Here is a 19,521-nt window from a genome sequence, read left to right as displayed (position 1 = left end):
CTCTGCGCTTTGTTAGCTGAAGTTCACGCTGAAAGAAATCAGTCTGTGCAAACTCTTCAAAGGCCATTCTAGGATTTGTCAGGCCCTCTGCAGAATAGGCTTTAAACACCTTTGTGGAGCAATAGTAGTATCTAATGGGCCCTTGCTGATGAACTGATGATACCTCACTTTGGTAGCGGGATTTTTGGCTGCCCACACGAGAGACATTTTTTTGTCTGTCTGGGCTTTTGTTGCCGCTGGTCTGCATGTCGGTGGAGGAACAACAGCAGAAGGTCCAGCTGACGGAACAAGGATGAAAAACAAAAACATAATTAGTGACGTGTCGTCATTTTCACATCTTTTATTATCATCACAGATTACATAATAACTTAAAACATATTTTGACCACAGTTACATCTTCAGAATAGTCATAAAAAAACATCTTACTGTGTGGTGTCTCAGGTGTCTGAGGGTCTGGTCTGTGTGTCAGTGGGGGAACAACAACAGAAGGACCAGCTGAGAGAACAATGATGAAAAATAAAATGTCATAATATTTACACACTTTAATCTTCTTATTATAGGCACATTCAAGGACAAATTTGGGTATTATAGACAGTATAGTAAAGGACACATTTGCGGCACAGTAACAAAGAGTTATGAAGACATCTTACTGTGTGTTGGTTGGCTCATGTGTATGAAGGGCAGAGGAGATCTCAAAAGGTGGGAGGGTTCCTGAAAAGATCAATGTATATATGTTCAATTAAAAGCAATAAACTCTATTTACTTTACATTGCATCATTCACTTTACTATATTTGTTCCCACTAATGTTCAGAAACTTATAACACTCATATGGGCCTTTTTTTTTCCATGGGTCTTTTAGTTGGTTTAGTTATCTTACCAGGGATTTAAAATGTAAGGTTAACCACAGGTGCAAGGCAAGATTATGGTTGATGAAAGTTATTATTATTATTTTTAGGTTGACAAATTGTTTTATCACCATTTTATTTAGTGTCAGTCATTTATCATTAACACCCTGTGTAAGAAATAACAATTCATTATTTTAATATGTTCTTACAGATAAAAGGGAACCATTGCAAAAGAGTCAAAGAGCCACATGAGGCTCCAGAGCCACAAGTTGCAGACCCCTGTTTTAGGGATACACGTACCCCAGTTTGGGAACCACTAGAATATAGAGAAATCTCTAAAAACATTTTTAACCTTGGGAATATATATAATATAAAATAAAATGTGAATGTATTTATTTATTTAATGTTAACCTATCAGTATGATTTTTGTTAAAAGGCCATACATAATATGTCTATTTATATTGCCTAATACTACTGTAATAAAAAAATAAATAATCTTTCATTCGACTTTAAAACCTCCACATCTTAAACATTAAATCAAATCCCACTATCAATCCAATCTTACAAGCTTACAATCCAACCATGATGTGTCAAAAAGTCACTTACCTTTGTTAGACAGTCTGAATGAAGCTGTTACAGCGCCACAAAGGGTCAGTGGCGGGAAGGCGCATTACATCCGTAGTGGTTTAGCACTACCATAGAGAATGAATGGGAAACGGTTTAGGGCCGTTTAGCTGAACAATCCTCGGCGGCCGCGCGGGAGACCGGGGTTCAATTCCCCGACGGGGAGAGCATTTTTTTATTTTTATTTTTTATTTCTCTTTACTTTCTTTTCTCTTTTTTTATGATACTGTTACTCTGTAAGTCTTTACATTGTACCTTTTAAAACATATAATACGCCTCATTCAAATCAGTAAAAAGACATTTTTAAGTGGCAACATGCTAAAATCCCACCCTTATCGAAAAATAGGTGGAAAAAGTGAACATGTTGCTAATGACAGTGAGAAATGCAATTTTGATCAAACATTTTTGTTCTAGGATTATTCCACTATGTTACAGAAAAATATCTTAAGCCTTATCGCGGTGATAGTAAAGAGTGTCCTCACTATGTCTGTGGTTATTCATAACAGTTAGGATTTGATTTTGTATGAACTTTTAAAGATACATCAGTCAGTGTACTATACCCAGTGTTGTGCTAGTTACTGTAAAAAAAGAGTAACTAGTTACTATTTTGATTACTTACACCAAAAAGTAATGTGTTACTGGAAAAAGTAACTTCTGCGTTACTCAAAATTAAAGAATGTATTTTTTTGGTCATTTGTGTCCATACAGCTTCATATCAGTGCTGTATCAGAAAATAATCCCCTGTTGTTGATCAACTCTGCGGTGGAGGAATAGTGCTTTACAAAAACGTCCGTTCATGTATTTGGAGATCAATTACCAGCTCGTTACTGCCACCTACCGACTCACAGCAGAAACAACAGGCAACAGCTGTCCAACAAGCTCATCTTAGTGTGCAACTTTTTGTACCGAAACTCTAAAACACTTGTGTCAAAAACATGAAACACTTTGTCAATGTAAAATTCACAATGTAGTTTTCATTTTTAATCTCAAATCTCTTAATTTTTCGAATATTTGGCAAATTTTCCTTAAATTCCAAAAGATCAGGGAAATTAAAGTGCATTTATTGAACCATTTGTAATTGGATAAATAAAACAGAAATTCTTTATAATATATTTTTGTTTTGTTTTTTCTTGACACGTGCATAAGCCCCTTTTCAAAACACTTGTACTTCTTGTAAATTAATAACAAAAATGTGAATTTACCATTGTTTTCGTAATTTATCTTTTTTAATGTGGGAAATAATATCATGTAACACATTCCTACAGTGTGAGTGATGACCCCTGCCAAACACCTGAGACTGATTTAATGTGATTTATACAAAAAATAATATTGGGGCGGAGTCAAAAGGGAAAGTCGATTGGTCGGGACTCGAACTCAGGTCTCCCGCATGGGAGACGAGAGATCTACCACGGTATCACCAATACAATGTACACATTAAAGTGTTATTAGTTTTTCTATAACACTATGACTATGCAAGTTTCTGGTAAGTGTTCCTGAAGCTTTTCCACTTTCCATATATTTGTATGACTTGTGTTACTGTAGTGCTGTTTACTGGTGATGTGACGATATCTAAATACGATATTGAGTGCAATATTGTGGGAAAGCTCACGGTTGCAGAGGAAGGTACACAGTTTGCAGCAATGCCAACCGTTACAAGAATTTGGATTAAAAAAATATATATGTGTATATATATATATCGTATTATTATTTTCCCGTAAATATCCCGTATTTTAATGTAATAATAATTCAAAGATGCCTCACTAAACTGAACGCCTTCACTAGCCTCGCGAGAACTGCCACCTGAAATGGCCTGTCTTGGTGGCAACTCTCGCGAGATTAGTGCTGACGGCGGCAACAAACCCGGAAACAACTCAGAACAGAGACGATGAATGAAGACGTGCCAGCGGAAAAAAAAAAAACAAAGAACTGGTGTAAATACGTAGTAAAATGAGACACAGAGTTTATCTTCCTAAACAGCAGCAGGATGTGACACAGTTACACGTTCTGTTCGATTAATAACTGAGATTTTAACGTCTACCACAGCGGAAGGAATGACGTAAGTCACCGTGAAAAATCAGCCACAAATATACACTGCTTTAAAAAAGTGTTAAAGAATGTAAAGTCTGTAATAAATGTGTCTAATGAGTGAGCATGAGAAATTAATATAAAATAAAATGTTCATCCCTAATTTAAAGACAAGGAATGTGAAATTAACAGTAACTATTCAATGTGTTGACTTGTACATGAACTGTAAGTATATTAAATAAACACGTGCTTCATATACACATTTATGTTTTTATTTAGGCTGTTTTATAATTTAGGAATTAGGGCTGGGTGATATATCGAGATTCAAGATGTATCGAGTTTTCTATTCTGGCGATATAGAAAACTATAATATTTCATCTATATATCTATTATATAGCTTATTATGTATTAAAATACTAGTTTTAGGAGTCGCTGCTTTTACTTCTCAGAACAACATGTAAAGCTCAGTTAGATTAATTTCTGAGTGCACATATTGATCAGCTGTTTGTTAATAAATGTCCCTGTGTGACATTTTGTGGCAAATTGAACCCAGAATTGTCTTTCTGGTCAGACTTTATTTGATAAAATTATCTAGATTTATATCATATGTCACCATTTTGAGAAAAAATATTGAGATATGAGTTTTGGTTCATATTGCCCAGCCCTAGTAGGAATGTTTACAGCATTTCAATGTTAATAAAGGTCGACCTACCAGATTCTAATCACATAATAATCACGTATTTAGTAAGTGGTTGACAAGTGGGTATTTTAGATTTATTGTACACCTATCTTAAAATATAAGGAATACTGGAGCTTGGTTGGGAGGGTGGGACGTCTCGTAGTGGGCGCCAGAAAATTTCCCTTATTTTCAAATCCAAAACTTGACAGGTATGATATACCTGTATATACTGTTTTATTTTGAAAAAAATGCAAATGCAATATTACAAGGAACAATAATGCAATAAACAAAATATTTGATGCAGATGGCTTCCCTTTCAGAAAAGAGAGAGAGAAAAAAACCCCCAATAATTACTAAATATGTATGACTGCATACACATCCTTTTTTTTTGAGTGATCATTGAGAAACTGTCTGTTCACTATTTTGACTGTATTTATTGTCATACCTTTACATTTTTGACATAATAAACTGAATAACACAGTCTTTAGCTAATGTGCGATATTTCTAATCGAGTCAGGGACACTCTTAAATGCAACAGTCGAGTAACAATAAATTAAATAAAAATAATAATAATAACTGCCAAATAAAATCAAAGCAGTAGGATTTGGCTTTGAACGCTGTATGAGCTAAATGTATGAATTCATATCTTTTAAAGAAGACAAAAAAGTTTTTACTTGTGTTTGACGCTAAAAGTTGATATAAATGACTTTATGAACATTTCTGACAAAATGTTGTTTCCATGTTCAGCTTCAGAGTAAATAATTATGATGGGTTGTGTATTGCTATTATTCTTTTCCTTGTGCTTGATGTTGGTTTGGTGCTCTCCAGTAGCCCTGACTCATCACTTCTGAAGCACATTAACCGAGTCTGTGGCATTCCTATGGATTCCATCGTTCACAAAGTCAACATTAAGGTAGACTCCTTGTTTTTTTTCCCCCCACTGGCATGTGATTGAAACTCTGTGTTTGCTTATTCTTTACTGTCCTCCTTAATGTACATTAGAAGTGACACCCCGGTGAGTGAAGAGTGCTTTCATTTATCAGCTCCTGTCTTTATCTGTAGAGTCCATTAATGAGGCATTCCCGGGTAGAATCGATACCTCCGAGCACTAATGACCTCTCCATGAGGAGATGACGGGGGGTTGCTGTCCCACTAATAGGCTCCTCCATTATCTACACTGTATTCCGAGCTCGTGGAAAGCAAAATGAGTAGATGGAGTATTATAAGCAGGAAACAAGAATATTAAAGATCAGTTTAATGGATGATGTTTATCACGATAAAGACTATTTTCCAAGATGAATTAAAGCTGATGAGTTATGTGAGAGAAGTTGACAGATGGAATAAATGACAGGAGCTGAAAGCGTTTTCTTTTTTTTTAAATCTCCAACGGGAGAAACACAATACACAGTATTAAAGCCTGAGGCAGCTCATGTATTTGTTCCCTATTTCTAGATGCAGAACTTTGTATCCTATCAGAAACATAGATATAGAAATGCAGATAGGACACCTGAAGTAAAATTTCCTACTAAACAAGCAAAAAAAAAGACAAAAAAACTCTTTTTTGCAATATTATATCAATATTAGCACCATAATCATGTAAATTAAATAGTAGACACGTTTTTATATTTACTAACACTGCAAGTCTTGCATATTGTTAAATGTGACAGAATAATTCCTGACTGGGATGATTTAATAGTATGTTTTTGCTATAGTTGATGCACATTTAGTAAGAATCACAAAAACTGCTCCTTTTCTATCACTTTTGTCACTTTGTGTGTTAAACAGTTTACCAAATTCAAACAAACACACATATCTACCTTATTCCTGGTAGTGCAACTTTCTGAATATTGGTAGAACCTCCAAAATAAAAGAATAGATAAACTGCAAACTGCTTATCTATTTAGATTAAAGCCGTAAATATGAAATTTGAATTGTGCAATTGTAAAATTGTTTAAATATGAGAGCGTAACGACTAGGGGTGGAGAAAAAATATTGATTTACGATATATATCTCTTTTTTTTTTTTTTTTTTTGTTTCAAGTGATGCGATGTGAAATTGTGGTTGTGTATATTGTGCTTATTGTTGTGTTATCAAGCCAGTTTGTGACCAGTGTGCGGCTTAGGAATAATGGTGGTGGCTGTGAACAGAGGAAGAAGTGAGTGGAAATTCCATAAAACAGGTATTTGGGAACAACGTGTCTATGGTTGAGCCCAGTATGAGTGTTATCCCACAGCCCAAGGCCAGTGCATCCATGACAAATGTATTTCCAAGAACCGCCACTGCAAAACCCACGAGCCGCCCCCGGGCCCGAAGAAGCAGTCAGGCCAGCAGCAAGAGCGGGCAATCTAGGGGCCCCCGGCAACCACCCCACGGCCAAGCAGCCCCCCGAACGCCCCCAAGATCCCAAGCCGAGAGGCAACCATCGCCCCCCCCATACACACCCGAGAAAGCCCCAAGGAGCCAAGGACCCCAGCGCACCACGCCACCGATCCAACCCCCAACCCCCCAGACCCCCCCACCGCATCCCCCCCTCCCCCCCACACCCCCGCGCCCAACCCCCCGAGGGGAGGGCCCAGAGAGCTCCCCGCCCGAGACCCCAGCGGAGGAGCCGAAGCCCACGCCCAGCAAACGACCAGAGCCACGCCGAAAGGGCAGCCGGCGGGCACCCGCCGCCGAGCCCAGAGCCAGCAGGGACCCGACCCCAGGCCAGAGGGACTTGGAACGGACGCAGCACCAGGAGCAGCCCGCCCAGGGAGGACGACCACACCCCAAGCCGCATAAGGCACCAGGGGGCCGCCGGGAGTCTCCCCGCCGGCCCCCAGGCACCCCAACCTAGCCCCCCATGGCGCCCCAAATCACCTTTTGTTGATGCCGCCCGCGCCACGGGCTTCAGTTTTTTTAAACCCAGGGCCCCCTCCAAGGACCAAGCCAGACCGCCTTGCCGGGATGTGGCCCCCTATTCTTACCCCGACACCCTGCCTCACGGGGCACTGCCCAAGCAGGGGCCGTACCAGTAGGTATGCAAGGGCGCGGTGCGCGGCACCCGCCCCGAAAGACCCCCGCCAGGACCGGCCCGGCCAGCCAGCCAATCACCCCGGGCCCCAGGAGCACCCCCCGGGACCAGGACCCCCCAAGGGCAAGCCCCTGGGCCAAGCCCCCCGGGACGCACCCCCCACCCCCGCCCAGGACCCGGCCACAGCCCAGCAGGACCGCACAGCCCCGGATAGCCCAAGGCCAGCAGCCCAGGGCCCGCCACCCCCCGGGCAGTGCCAGCCACGGAGCAGCGCCCCCCACCGGCCCGCGAGCAACCGGCGATCCCCACCGCGGGGACGGAGGCACCCCAATGGCACACATCAAGTGCGGAACAGCAGCCCCCAGCCAAAGATGCCCCGGACCCACCCACCAGTCCGCAGATGGCAGGACAGACCCACCAGGCGGCCGACAGCAACCTCCACCACCGGAACAGCTAGCGCCGCCCCCCAGTAAACAGCATCGCTCCGAGGCGCCGAGCAACCCCGCCCCAACCCCGGCGAGGACACCAGCACACCCCCAGCACACCCACCCCCCAAACCGGCGAGGCAGGCCGCCCCGGGCCCGCACACCGCGGGGCCCGCCCCCAAGGCCACCAGCCGACGAAACAAGCACCAAGCCACACCCAAGGGGAGGAAGCGCCCCCGCGCCCCACCAGGCCGACACTGCCCGGAAAGACCCCGCAAGGAGAGACCCCAGCAAAGCCCCCCGAGACCCACCGCCACGCCCGACCGCACCATCCTGATGTATTTTTACTCTATGCAGTGTCCCAGCCACCAACAGAGGGGCCAGGCCCCCACCGGAGAGGCCCAAATATGTGAACCAACCCACCACCCTGTTATGGTGCCTCTCGATATATATCTCAATTTTGTTTTTGTGCTCCGAATATCGAAAATCAATATTTCTCCCCAGAGTATTTTTTTCTCATGAATTATTTTAAACATTTCTTCATATGTCGTCTGGACACTTTAATATACAGTCCGATTTACTGACTTGTACGACAACTAGATTCCACTTCCACTGTATTTGGATAAGAGAAATACGGGAATTAAAATCACAATAATATTCAGTAACAATTATTAAATAAGGATAAACTAGATATATTACCTGTTTATCCTTATTCAATAAATGTGGGCGCAGGTGGGGCTTGAAAGTTCACCTTCGTTAAAAAATGGGACATATAAAAAAACAAAACAAAGTTAGAGTCACGTGTTGCTAAGTAACGAAGTTACTATCTATGCTTGTAAGTCAGTCCATAAGTGGCAGAATGCATGAGGCTGTCAAAACAATAGATTTTCACTGTCTATTGTATATGTGAACATCTATACCTTTAAAAAAAAAATGAATTCTCATCACCATATTTAAATAATTATCTGAAAAGTAATAAGTCATGGCTAGGATAAATGTATAAATCACAAACATACCTTTATATCTCAACTACAAATCGATCAAGTGCACATGTAAAATCGTTTACGTGTTTATCTATTTTATGCTTTTGATGTCGACAAAAACGAACCCTTGAAACAAAGAGCTCGTTTCTCTGGAGTTCCGCACACTCAGCAGCTCTCAGACAGATGAGGAGCATTAAATGCTCTTCAGGGCGAGGATACCCCCATTACTTTAGGAGATCGCTTAATGTAAAAACGTTACCGACTTTGTCTGATTCATCTCTTCCCTCGTGCGTCTCATTACTGTAACACAGCAGAGCGAGTCGGGACATCATTTAGCTCCTCTTCTCTTCACACATTAATGTGGCACTGACCAGAACAACCTTGAAAATCCACACCTGATGTTAAGAAAACCTCTGTGGAGGAAAAGGAGGAATTTTAAATACATTTCGCAGATTTTTAAACACAGGGTGGAACTCGACCCAAAATTAGCATTGTTGCGAATGACGCGTAGAAAGGTGTATGCAGGGGCGGAGCTTTGGTGGGGGGGGGGGGGGGGGGGGGTCGGGGGGGGGGGGGTGCTTAAGGAGGTAGGACTTAAGGGAGCCGGGCCTCTACCACGGCTCAGGAGAGCTGGAGAATTGTTTTTTTTTTCAATTTCAATTGAAAAATGTGTTTGAATAAATGAAACCATAACATATTATTCTGAAAGAAGACAAAAAAGAACTTGCTGGATTTATTATGCGGAAGTTATGGATACATCAAAGCGATCAGCAGATGCCTCTGAAGAACACTGGCAGTTGACAGTCGAAACATGTCTGGAGATCAAAGTAAATTTCCTGAAAAACAGTTGTCTGAATAAATGAAACCTTAACATATTATTCAGAAAGAAGACATAAAATCTGAACTTTATATGTAAATTATATAAACTCTATATTCTGCTACAGATTGCAGTAGTGTTGTTGAACTTTATACCTTCAGTGAATGCTTTTAAAAAGTTAACATATACATTATGCATGCCTATACATTTCTGTATGTGTGTGTCCATTGTCCTATGGCTCACCTTGTGCCTGCGGAATTATTCACAAGGTAGTTACGCTCAGTTATGTGTCCATTAAGAACCATCTGCAGCCTGCGGGGGTCTGAGAACAAAGGGAGGATGAGGCTGGAAGAGGAGGATATAAAGGCGGCCAATAAAGTAGTGGAGTTTAAGGTGAATGGGGGAAGGAAGGAAGAAGCCTCTGCTGCATGCTGGGAATCCAGGAAAAGGTGTGTGTGCGAGTGTGTATTCACGCGTTTGTTGATTGCTGTCCACAGATTACCTGCGGATGTGAGCTCCCCCTCTGGCCCGCCTCTGCAGGCGGGTTGCCCTGGCAACAGATGAGTCAAGACAACAGTAAAAGTTAAAGTGCGCCTGATAAAACACAAAGAAAAAGAAGAAAAATGTGTCTTTGAAGAGTTGCAGTAGAACTAAACCCGGGGGAGCCTGCAGCACTTCCTCCTGATGGCAGGATCCATGATGCTTGTCAAAAGGTAAAATAATTGCTGCAAGCAAGTAGAAACCAGCTTGAAGCTCATGATTATCAGGGGACTTACACACCTTATTGACAGGATTTGATCTGAATTTACTCTTTATATTTCCAACCTTTTATTTTTGCTTTTCTTCACTGTAAAGCAGCTGGATCCTCGTCATTCACACCTATAATGGTGTGTTTCATAGTTTAGAGCAGTTGTTCTCCAACTTTATTGGACCAGGTACCCCCTTTCTCTTATTTCTGAATCCAAATACCTCTATCTACAACATTCTGCTCAGAATACTATGAAAAAAAACCACTATAGAGAATAATGATGGAACCAATGAGTGATAAACACGTTTTAAAGAATCCAATTTTGTAAATAAGTGGAATTAAACAGTATTTAGTGCCTCCTAAATAAATGTGTTTCTATAGTTTTGTATCATTTTGTTTTGTATTTTTAAGTTCTAATCAAGATAATTTCAATCATCATTATTATAATCATAATTTGTAACTGAAAATAACCATTATAAAATTCCATATTTGTAATGCTTTCATTTGTTAATTTTCCACTCGTACCCCCTCGTGCCATTGTGTACCCCCATTGGAGAAACGCTGGTCTAGAGTGTGTTTTGCTGTGCAATTTTTCCATTTATGTTTAGTTATGCAACTGTTTGAACAAAAAAAAAAAAACCTCAACGGATTTGGTTTGTTAGAAGAAGTCTTTGTTTTGTTGCTTAAAAGGTAGTTTGACTTCCAGGTTTTCTCATTTCTTCACTTCATTTCAAATTCCCTTGTTGAGTTTTGCCAGTTTTATTTCATGTGGAGAGCAAATATTCCTCGTACAACTTTATCACAATCAGGGGAGGTTGTGGGGTTTTTTTTGTTGTTAGTCATTGTTTTTTTGTTGAGTTTGTTCTGTATGGAATAAACAAAAAAAACATTTAGTTTGTTTTGTGGGTTTGGGGACTTTGATCCTATACTTGTAAAGCGTATGTTACTGTTTGTTTCTGTCACTCCCAATCTGTCTAAGTACGTTTGTTCACTGCTCACTGATTCATTCCTTCACCTCATTTCCCTCCATTCCTTTTTCTGTTCCATCAATAAGTTCCTCAACTGGGAGGTTGGGACCTAAAAGTGGGTCGCAGACCTGTTTTATTCATTTTAAGGGTAGCTGTACTGAACTTTAATTTCAAGCTATGTCTAAAGATCATATACTTGAGCAGACATGGGCAGTTGGCGGCTCGGGTCCCACATGCGGCCCTTGCTTGAATTTTGTGTGGCCCCTATAATAAATGCCCAACATGATTTCAAATGCCATAGAAATTTACAGAAATATACTTCCAAGACAACAAAATACACCAAATGACTCCAAAAACACACAAAGAGAAAAATATACAAAATTTGCATTTATAAAATAACAAAGAACATACACAAATAAGACACCAAAAACATTAAACAACAACAAAAGGTCAACAACAAACACGAGAAAAATAACAAAAAGATGCTAAAAATACATGAAACGACAATGCCATATAAAAAACACAAAAAAAACCCCACTCAAAATATACACAAAATGACAACAAAAATATGCCAATCGATGGCAAAAATACACAAAATCACTCCCAAAACACACGAAAATGACAGAAAAACAGACCAAAACCTTTGTTCCTGTAGTATTGCACAGATTTGTCATTATTCTAAATGCTGGTGCTGCACAGATATGCAACAATAAAAAGAGAAAAGAATTGAGAGAAAAAAGGAGAAAAATGTAAAAAAGAAAAAGAAAAGAACGCGTCAAAAGTAGCTCCAACACACATTGTTGTGACGTCCATAGCAACACATTAAAGGCTGTCATCCTTTGATATTGTTTAGTATGGTACAATTCTTCAGAAAACGACTTTTGGGGTTGTTGCTTTTCTTCTTTTTTGATTGGAAATACATAAAACACAATTAAGTTGTAAACATAAAAAATGACTTGTACAGGTACCTTATAACTAGTTTAGAGGCATTTACAGTAGATCATACATCTAACACTTGAGAGTGAGAATAATTGCTTTTGTTCTCCAGGGGTTTTGTCAGTAATTCCTTACATACTATAAATAGTTTTTATGTTTTTAATTCCACAGCTCAAAACAATTTTTGGAGTTTCTGGAGAAAATCATATTCACAACATTTATTTTGATGATGTTTGTCCTGTGTGTGCCTGCTTCTTGTTTAGACTTTTATTCTCCCAATATTTTATAAATATCAATGATTTATTTTTATCTGCTCCGTCAACTCTTAGCTTAACTGGCATCTCTTTGACAGGCTTTTATAACGTGTTATACACATTTTTATCATTTTTAACTGACAGCCTGTCTAATCCGCCTCCAGCAGATTCCTTGAATTTTTTTTTATTTAAAACAAAAAAGACCATGAAATGAAAAATATCCAAACAACTGTGAATGACTTCTGACAGCCAAGCCATATGGTTCCGCTTGAACTAATCCTTCTCCTTTCCCAGACATTCCTAAATGGATTATCTGCTCAGCAGCTTAATACCATTTCATTTTCATTTCATCAGTACAGAGTACGGTACTATCCCTGTACGTCACTCATGCAGGGATTCAATTAGCATCGTCTTCATTAAGCAGGCCTTTGCCCTGAGATGAATCTACATTTATGAATGTGCGTGCGTGTGAAAAAGAGAACTGAAGACAGTAGATATTGGTCTGTTAACTGACACAATCAAACCCGAATTACCACCTAATCCATAACACATGCCCACATATTGTTTGCTAAGCACTTAAATTTACAAACATGCTTGTAAAGCAAATATTTGTCTCTTGGTGACCTGATTGTAACACTTATATATCATAGAAATGTTCATTGATTGTACATCACGGGGGGATGAAATATCCAGGATTTTGAATAAGCTCATACACGCTGTAGAAATAGATTCATCTTAAAAGGGTTGTTTTAACACACATGTCCAACTCAAGGCCAGGGGTTCACATTCAGCCCTTTGGAACACCAAATTCGGCCCACGGGAAAAAAAGTAAAAATGACAGAAAGAGCTTTAGATATCTCAGCCCCTACAAATGCAGATAATTCCAACAAAATTTCAACAAATTAAATAAAAATTGAACACAAAATGTAAAAACTCCTGCAGAGACTGATTTCTGTCACTTATTGTTTGGAAATTGTTTGTGTCTTACATATTTAATACATCATTTATACGTGAAAGTGCAAACTAGGGCACAATATCACAAACTGTTAAAGGACTCCCATCCTAAAGGACATCTATCTTTAGCGTTTGTGTGTCTTCAACAGTCCGTGATTACTCGCTAACTTCAACCATCAGAGTGTCGGCTGCACACTGTTTAAGGGAGAATCAAGGTCCCTTAGGAGAGCTCTTCTTCTCCGCTTCATTGTCTCCTCCCAAACCGCAGAACTGTTGCCCCCTGCGGTCATAGATAATTTTTTGGGTCACAACTGTTTTTATCCTCTTTTGATAAACAAAAAAGGTTTTCATCGACATCTTTACCTTTTCCTGATTTTTTTTTTTACCAAAAGCAGCACAAGTTGGTATTTTGACTGAAAAAGCTGCTAAATGATCTAAAAAGCAGGCTGAATTTTTCACTCCAATAGGAAACAATGGGATGTTTACACTCAGTGGGGCCGTGTGACATCATCAATTACCTGATTTCAGTAGTCCCATTTTTAAAAGAATAAAAAAATTAATATGGTGCTAAATAGTGACTTTGTTAGACATAGATCTTCTAATAAGTACATTTCTAAGGTTTTAGGCCACATTTGTAAAAAAAAAAAAAAAAAGTGGAGTATCCCTTTAAGAGAAGTTGCTAATATTACTTACTACTGTGTTTAAATTTCACCCTTTTCTCAAAGATAAACAGTAGCATTAAACAGGAGATGAGTCTGATTCCTCAGCCCATCATCTTAGCAGCCAAGTCTTCATCCGCCCCGTTTCCACCGAAACAAGCGCTCGGTTCTTTGAAGTGAAATCTAATTATCGCAACAAACGCAACATGTGTGCGCCATCTCCAATTATGTGAGTACGTGTACTTACCAGAACTCCCTGGTGTGGGCGTGACAGTGGGACAGAAAATTAACTCGGCTTTCGTCTTCTGCTAGTTTTCCAAATCCAACGAGTAAATGGCCTGTATAGGATACAATGATGTTTTGGTGCCATCAGTGGGATTCAAACCCATGACCTCGGCACTGTGAGGCAGTTTTTGAAGGAAAGTGTGCAGCTTTGGTGTAGAAAAGTGTTGTTTTTCCTTAATGCGTTACCTTTGCACGTCTTATCTCATCTGCCATAGATGTAAAGCGATAAATGTGGAAATAAGAGGATATGAAATATGCTAATGAAGGCGGACAATGATAAACTATGATCACTTTCTACACCAGAAAGAAAATGAAAAGCCCTGGCAAACAATGTTGTCTTTTTTTCCTGACCTTGATTCCAAATGAAAATGATCTCATCCCCGCCGAGAGCGGCGTATTCAAGTCATGAGAAATTGCATTGGTATCATGGAAGTCTGAGCTGCGCTAAGACATCAATCATACAGAAATTTTAATGGGTTGCTCACAAAGCCTTTCCGTCACGTTAATACCATTTCCAGGCTTTTTTTCTTCTTCTTCTTCTTCTTCTTATTATTATTATTATTTTTTAAGTTAAATAAAATGTAAAACAAAGACACCACAAACTGTCTCACTTAAGGCAAAGATTTAATACTCGGAGGCAAATCCACAAAGTGGGTTTGTGGATGAACATGATGTATATTTTAAGTCATTTTGTGGATATTTGTTATTTTGTATATTTTCAGTCATATTGTGCATTATTGTTTTTGTTTTGGATGGTTTTTAAGTCATTTTGTGCATATTTGTTGTCATTTTTTTAATTACAGCTATTTCTGTGGGTTTTGTTTTCATTTTGTGAATTTTACCTGTGCTTTTGCAGTCGTAAAATATAATTTTGTCGTCATTCTGCATATTTTTGTGCGTTTTTGAGGCCAGTTTTGTTGTCCTTTTGTGTATTTTTGTTGTCCCTTTGTGCATATTCGCTGTCATTTTTGTGTTATCACAGCTTTTTTTGGTGTGTTTTTGTTTTAATACCATGAATTTTTTGGTGTGCTTTTGCAGTCGGAGGCTTGACAGAGTTTTAGCAGTTGAGGTTGGACTGATTTACTTCCAGGATCATCATTATTTATAGTTTACCCGTTTCAACAGTGAGGATCCGACTCCTCCACTATTCTGTTTCAATCACCTGCACCATTTCCAACATTTCTTGCATTTCACATCATATACTGAGCTGCGTTTAACCATCAGCCAAATACACTTCACAAAAAGAAAGGAAGAGAAATCTAAAACATTGGGCATGAAACTGGTAGAAAACTGTGATAATTGTGGACAGAGAAGAACTAAATGTTCATATTCATATTCAAATTCAGGGTTTTCAAAGACTGTTGACACGAAACGTAGATTATTACTTGTTTTTATTAAGAAATCAGTCATTAATATAAGTTTATCACCAATTATTGAGTCAAAGTCTTGCAATAGCTTTAATAAATGACAATACTAATTATTGATACATTTTTACCTGTTGTAGATATTAAGGGTGTAAGAAAAAATGTATTTTTTCACCACGCAATTATCGTATCGATCCAAAAAATATACAAATGGATTTTTTAACAGTGTGATAAACATACCAGTGCACTTGTTTTGGATATTTGTACTTGAATTACACTTAGTTACCATTATAATAAATTGTATTTTATACCATTTTGTACTTCTGAAGGTAAAATTTATGATATATCACAATGTTTATGGTAGTGTTTGGTATCGGGATATATCATAGCGTGACATGCAAATTGTACCGTATCGTATGCGTCTGATTATTGGCAATGTACACCCCTAGTAGATATTTACCCGTGGCTCAAGCAGAAAATTAAGTTATTGTAATGCATATACCTGTATATATATACTTTTTTTTTTTTTTTTTTTTACAGTATTTAACTGATTCCTATTCCTAGAAACTTTGGATTTACTGAACAAAAAGCCTTCGGTAAACTGCTAACAAACTACTAGCACCACGGGGTATTCTCTTTGATATTAGTTTCTTGAGCAAATTTCGTTAGCTTGATGACTAAAGCCTGACATATCTAGGCTGGAAACAAGATTAAAAAAAAAAAAAAAAAACATCTTTGAGTGTCCTTGGAGCCTTTTTTTAATATATAATGCTGCAATCAGCAGAAGTCTCCCCACTGTGCATAGGATACTGATTCTACCCGCTCGTAAATAAATTTAATAAAAGTGTCATTTGTGCTCATTATTCCTCCACAGAATGTCAATAAAAGACTGCAAGCTAAGTCAGAAAGTAAAAGATGCCACTGGTGAGGATGTATTATGTCTTCAGTAAGTGCTTATGTAGCTTTTACGTTACTGGGAAAGTAATTTAAAGAAATTGCCCCCACGCCCTAAATATGAGATTTGTCTTTGCAGAGAAACCAAAGGATGGATAGTGAATAATTAATTCTTCTAAAACACCAAGCCAAGATGTTATGTCACTGCTTTCTTTAATTTACCCGTCATTAGCCTGATGAGAATTAATATTTAGTGCTGGGTTTTCATGTAAAATCTGAATAATTGATGTGAATCAACAGTTCATTAGGACGTCTGCATCCTTTTAACGTCTAACAATACCCTCTTCCTCCGCCTCCATCAACGCTAATCATTGTCATGGTGGAAAGTAAACATGGCCGTGTTTCCTCCTTTATTTTCTATTGATGAAACACACACGACAGCTTTTGTCTTCTCATCGCTGAAAGTAATAAAACATTCATTCATTTTCTTCCTAAGCACTGATTTTGTTTAATCCAATAATGTTCATGATTATGTATTTGCCCTTTAAAAAAATATTTAGAATAAATAATGTCACCAGTTCTCGTAGCTTGAAGATACATTTATGCTACTTTATCGCTGTTATTCAAAAAGAAGACAAAAAAAAAAAAAACTTGCTGGAATTGTAACGCGGAAGTCAAAGAAACATCAAAGCGATCAGCAAAAGACAGGCGAAATATGTCAGGAGATCAAAGTAATATTCCTGAAAAAAAGTTGTCTGAATAAATGAAACTTTAGCATATGATGATTTTTACTGTTGAAGGATGTTTGAGTTTTTTAAAGGTAAGACAATAATTTTCTCTTCATCTTATATTAATGTATATATTAAGAATGAAATATGGTGAAAAGAGGTTAAAAGTGAAAATAACAGGTCAACATATGTAACATTAGGTGGTAAAGTGGTGGAAAGAGTTTATAAGTGCCAAAGATTATTTGAAAGTGTAAAAATTGTGCAGAAAACACATTGATATTTGACGGAGAAGTGGCAAAAATGAGAGTAATGTCGCAAAATATGGCAAGAAAAAGTGATGAAAATAGGTTAAAATATGTCAAGTTTGGTGTAGTTAGTTGTCTCCTGACTCCAAGGTTGAGAACGTTTATTTTACATGTTAACTTGCTCAAAAATATGTGAACAAAAAACTCTATTGTTTAAGTTCAAACTGCAACATATTTTCATTTGTGATATTTGAATATTTTAAATAAAGTTTAAGTGAAGTCCTAAACTCTCTCTCTCTCTCTCTCTCTCTCTCTCTCTCTCTCTCTCTCTCTCTCTCTCTCTCTCTCTCTCTCTCTCTCTCTCTCTCTCTCTCTCTCTCTCTCTCTCTCTCTCCTGTTTGTGATGGATGTCTCTCGCCCTCTCCTCGGTATCACCTGCTGATCCCTGAGGCTGTGACGTCACACAGTTAAAGGTGGAGCGCTACAGCTGCTGCTGCAGCTCCATCACACACCGCATCCACACTCGCTCCGAGCAGGGGGGACTCCTCGGTCCCTGGTCCCTATCCGAACCCCCTCCTCCACCACCACCATGTCCTCCGCTGTCACCGAGACGGACGAGTCCTCCCGCGGCTCCCCGCTGACTCCTCTGAAGCTGGTCGGCCTGGTGTGCGTCTTCCTGGCGCTGTGCCTGGACGTGGGAGCCGTGATGAGTCCGGCGTGGGTGACCGCGGACGACCAGTACTACCTGTCCCTGTGGGAGTCCTGCTGGAAGCCCGTTAGCACCAATGGATGGCAGTGCCGCAGCACGCTGGGCTCAGGTAGGAGAGCTCCATGACTGTCACTCAGCCACTGTTTTTAGAGAACAGAGGCTTTTTCAGGTGATCAGAGAACAAAGAGGAGAGTTGAATGACAACATGGGGTCACTTTTTCATAGTCAATACATTTTTACCATTTAGCTCATTTTTCTTTTATTTGACACACAAACTCATGTAAAACAGCGTGTTCTGTATCAGGGCTGTCAAACTCATTTTAGTTTAAAAAAATACAAGTGGGCCACAGATTTTAGGTTATTTGATGTGCCCTGGTTTGCACTTCTACGTATAAATTATTTATACTACTATATAATTTCGTCACTCGTGTAATAATTTCAAGAAAATTTGCAACTTTGTGGAAAAATTGAATTGAAGCAATTTGAGATTAAAAGTGATTGCTGTGATGTGATACAATTTTTGTATTTGGAGGGATTGAGATATCTGCAGCTGAATTAGTTGGTGATTTAGAAATTGTTTCATGTTTTTTTTCCATTTTTTTTTACTTTGGGCCAGATTTGATGCTCTAACTGGCCGGATTTGGGCCCCCATGCCTTGAGTTTGAGACCTGCGTTCTTTGTCATTGTTAAAAATGTGTACACATGAAAAATAAATCTAAATGTGACTCGTAAATCTAAATGTTAAATCTAAACGTTAAATGTAAATCTAAATGTTAAAATCAGTCGCCAAGTGTAAAGGTAAATGTGTTTAGACTTGGTGACGGATTTAACATTTGGTCTCAAATGTGTGGAAATTAAAAGGAACTAAATGTTCAAAATATGTCGGCTATGAAAAAATGATTGAGTTTTTACATTTGGCACCACATAGGGGTGATGTTCCCTTACTGAAAAAATAAAAATGAAAACATTAAAAAATAACTATGCCAGTTTAATCTCCTATCTTTCCACTTCAAACAATGGGCATGAAAAATTGTGAATGTGGTTAAATGGGCAAAAAAAAAAAAAAAAAAAAAACAGTAAAAAGAGGTTTAAACTGACAATGGAAAGGGTTTATAAGTTACAAAAATGTATTAAAACTGGGGAAAAAAAGTGCAGAAAATGCATTGAAATTGGCAAAAATAAGGCAAGAAAAATTGGTGAAAATAGGTTAATATATGGCAAGTTTGGTGTAGTTGCAGAAAAAGGGGAAAAAATCAGCAAAAATGGGCTCAAATTTATATAAAAAAAATATTCTTAGTTTTTTGAAAGCATCTGGTGACCTCCTCTCACTGCCTCATGACCCCAAATGGGGTCCTGACCTGAAGG

The 19,521-nt window shown here is 38.8% G+C and overlaps 1 protein-coding gene and 1 long non-coding RNA gene across 10 annotated transcripts in view; one reads left to right on the top strand and one right to left on the bottom strand.

Annotated features, from left to right (window-relative positions):
- The window catches only part of LOC114474330 (transmembrane protein 47-like), a 49,524-nt gene that overhangs the window by 13,734 nt on the left and 16,269 nt on the right, over positions 1-19,521 (top strand). For 3 of the 9 annotated variants that reach the window (XM_028464619.1, XM_028464610.1, XM_028464592.1), the window contains 4 exons: positions 5,006-5,087; positions 9,712-9,805; positions 9,910-10,347; positions 17,898-18,265. In XM_028464619.1, the coding sequence (XP_028320420.1) occupies positions 18,037-18,265 (229 nt within the window). In that variant the 5' untranslated portion in view covers positions 5,006-5,087; positions 9,712-9,805; positions 9,910-10,347; positions 17,898-18,036. Of the gene's footprint in view, positions 1-5,002; positions 5,088-9,711; positions 9,806-9,909; positions 10,348-17,897; positions 18,266-19,521 lie in introns of all 9 variants that reach the window. The other 6 variants (XM_028464583.1, XM_028464566.1, XM_028464602.1 and 3 more) reach the window with 6 other exon arrangements.
- Positions 139-811, bottom strand: LOC114474439 (uncharacterized). The gene is made up of 3 exons (XR_003675364.1): positions 651-811; positions 427-495; positions 139-278 (listed from the first exon to the last, which is right to left on the bottom strand). It is a non-coding gene; the product is annotated as an uncharacterized LOC114474439 (long non-coding RNA).

This window comes from Gouania willdenowi, chromosome 2 (genome assembly GCF_900634775.1).
Source record: "Gouania willdenowi chromosome 2, fGouWil2.1, whole genome shotgun sequence".
NCBI lineage: Eukaryota > Metazoa > Chordata > Actinopteri > Blenniiformes > Gobiesocidae > Gouania > Gouania willdenowi.
This window is presented reverse-complemented; position numbering and strand designations above follow the sequence as displayed.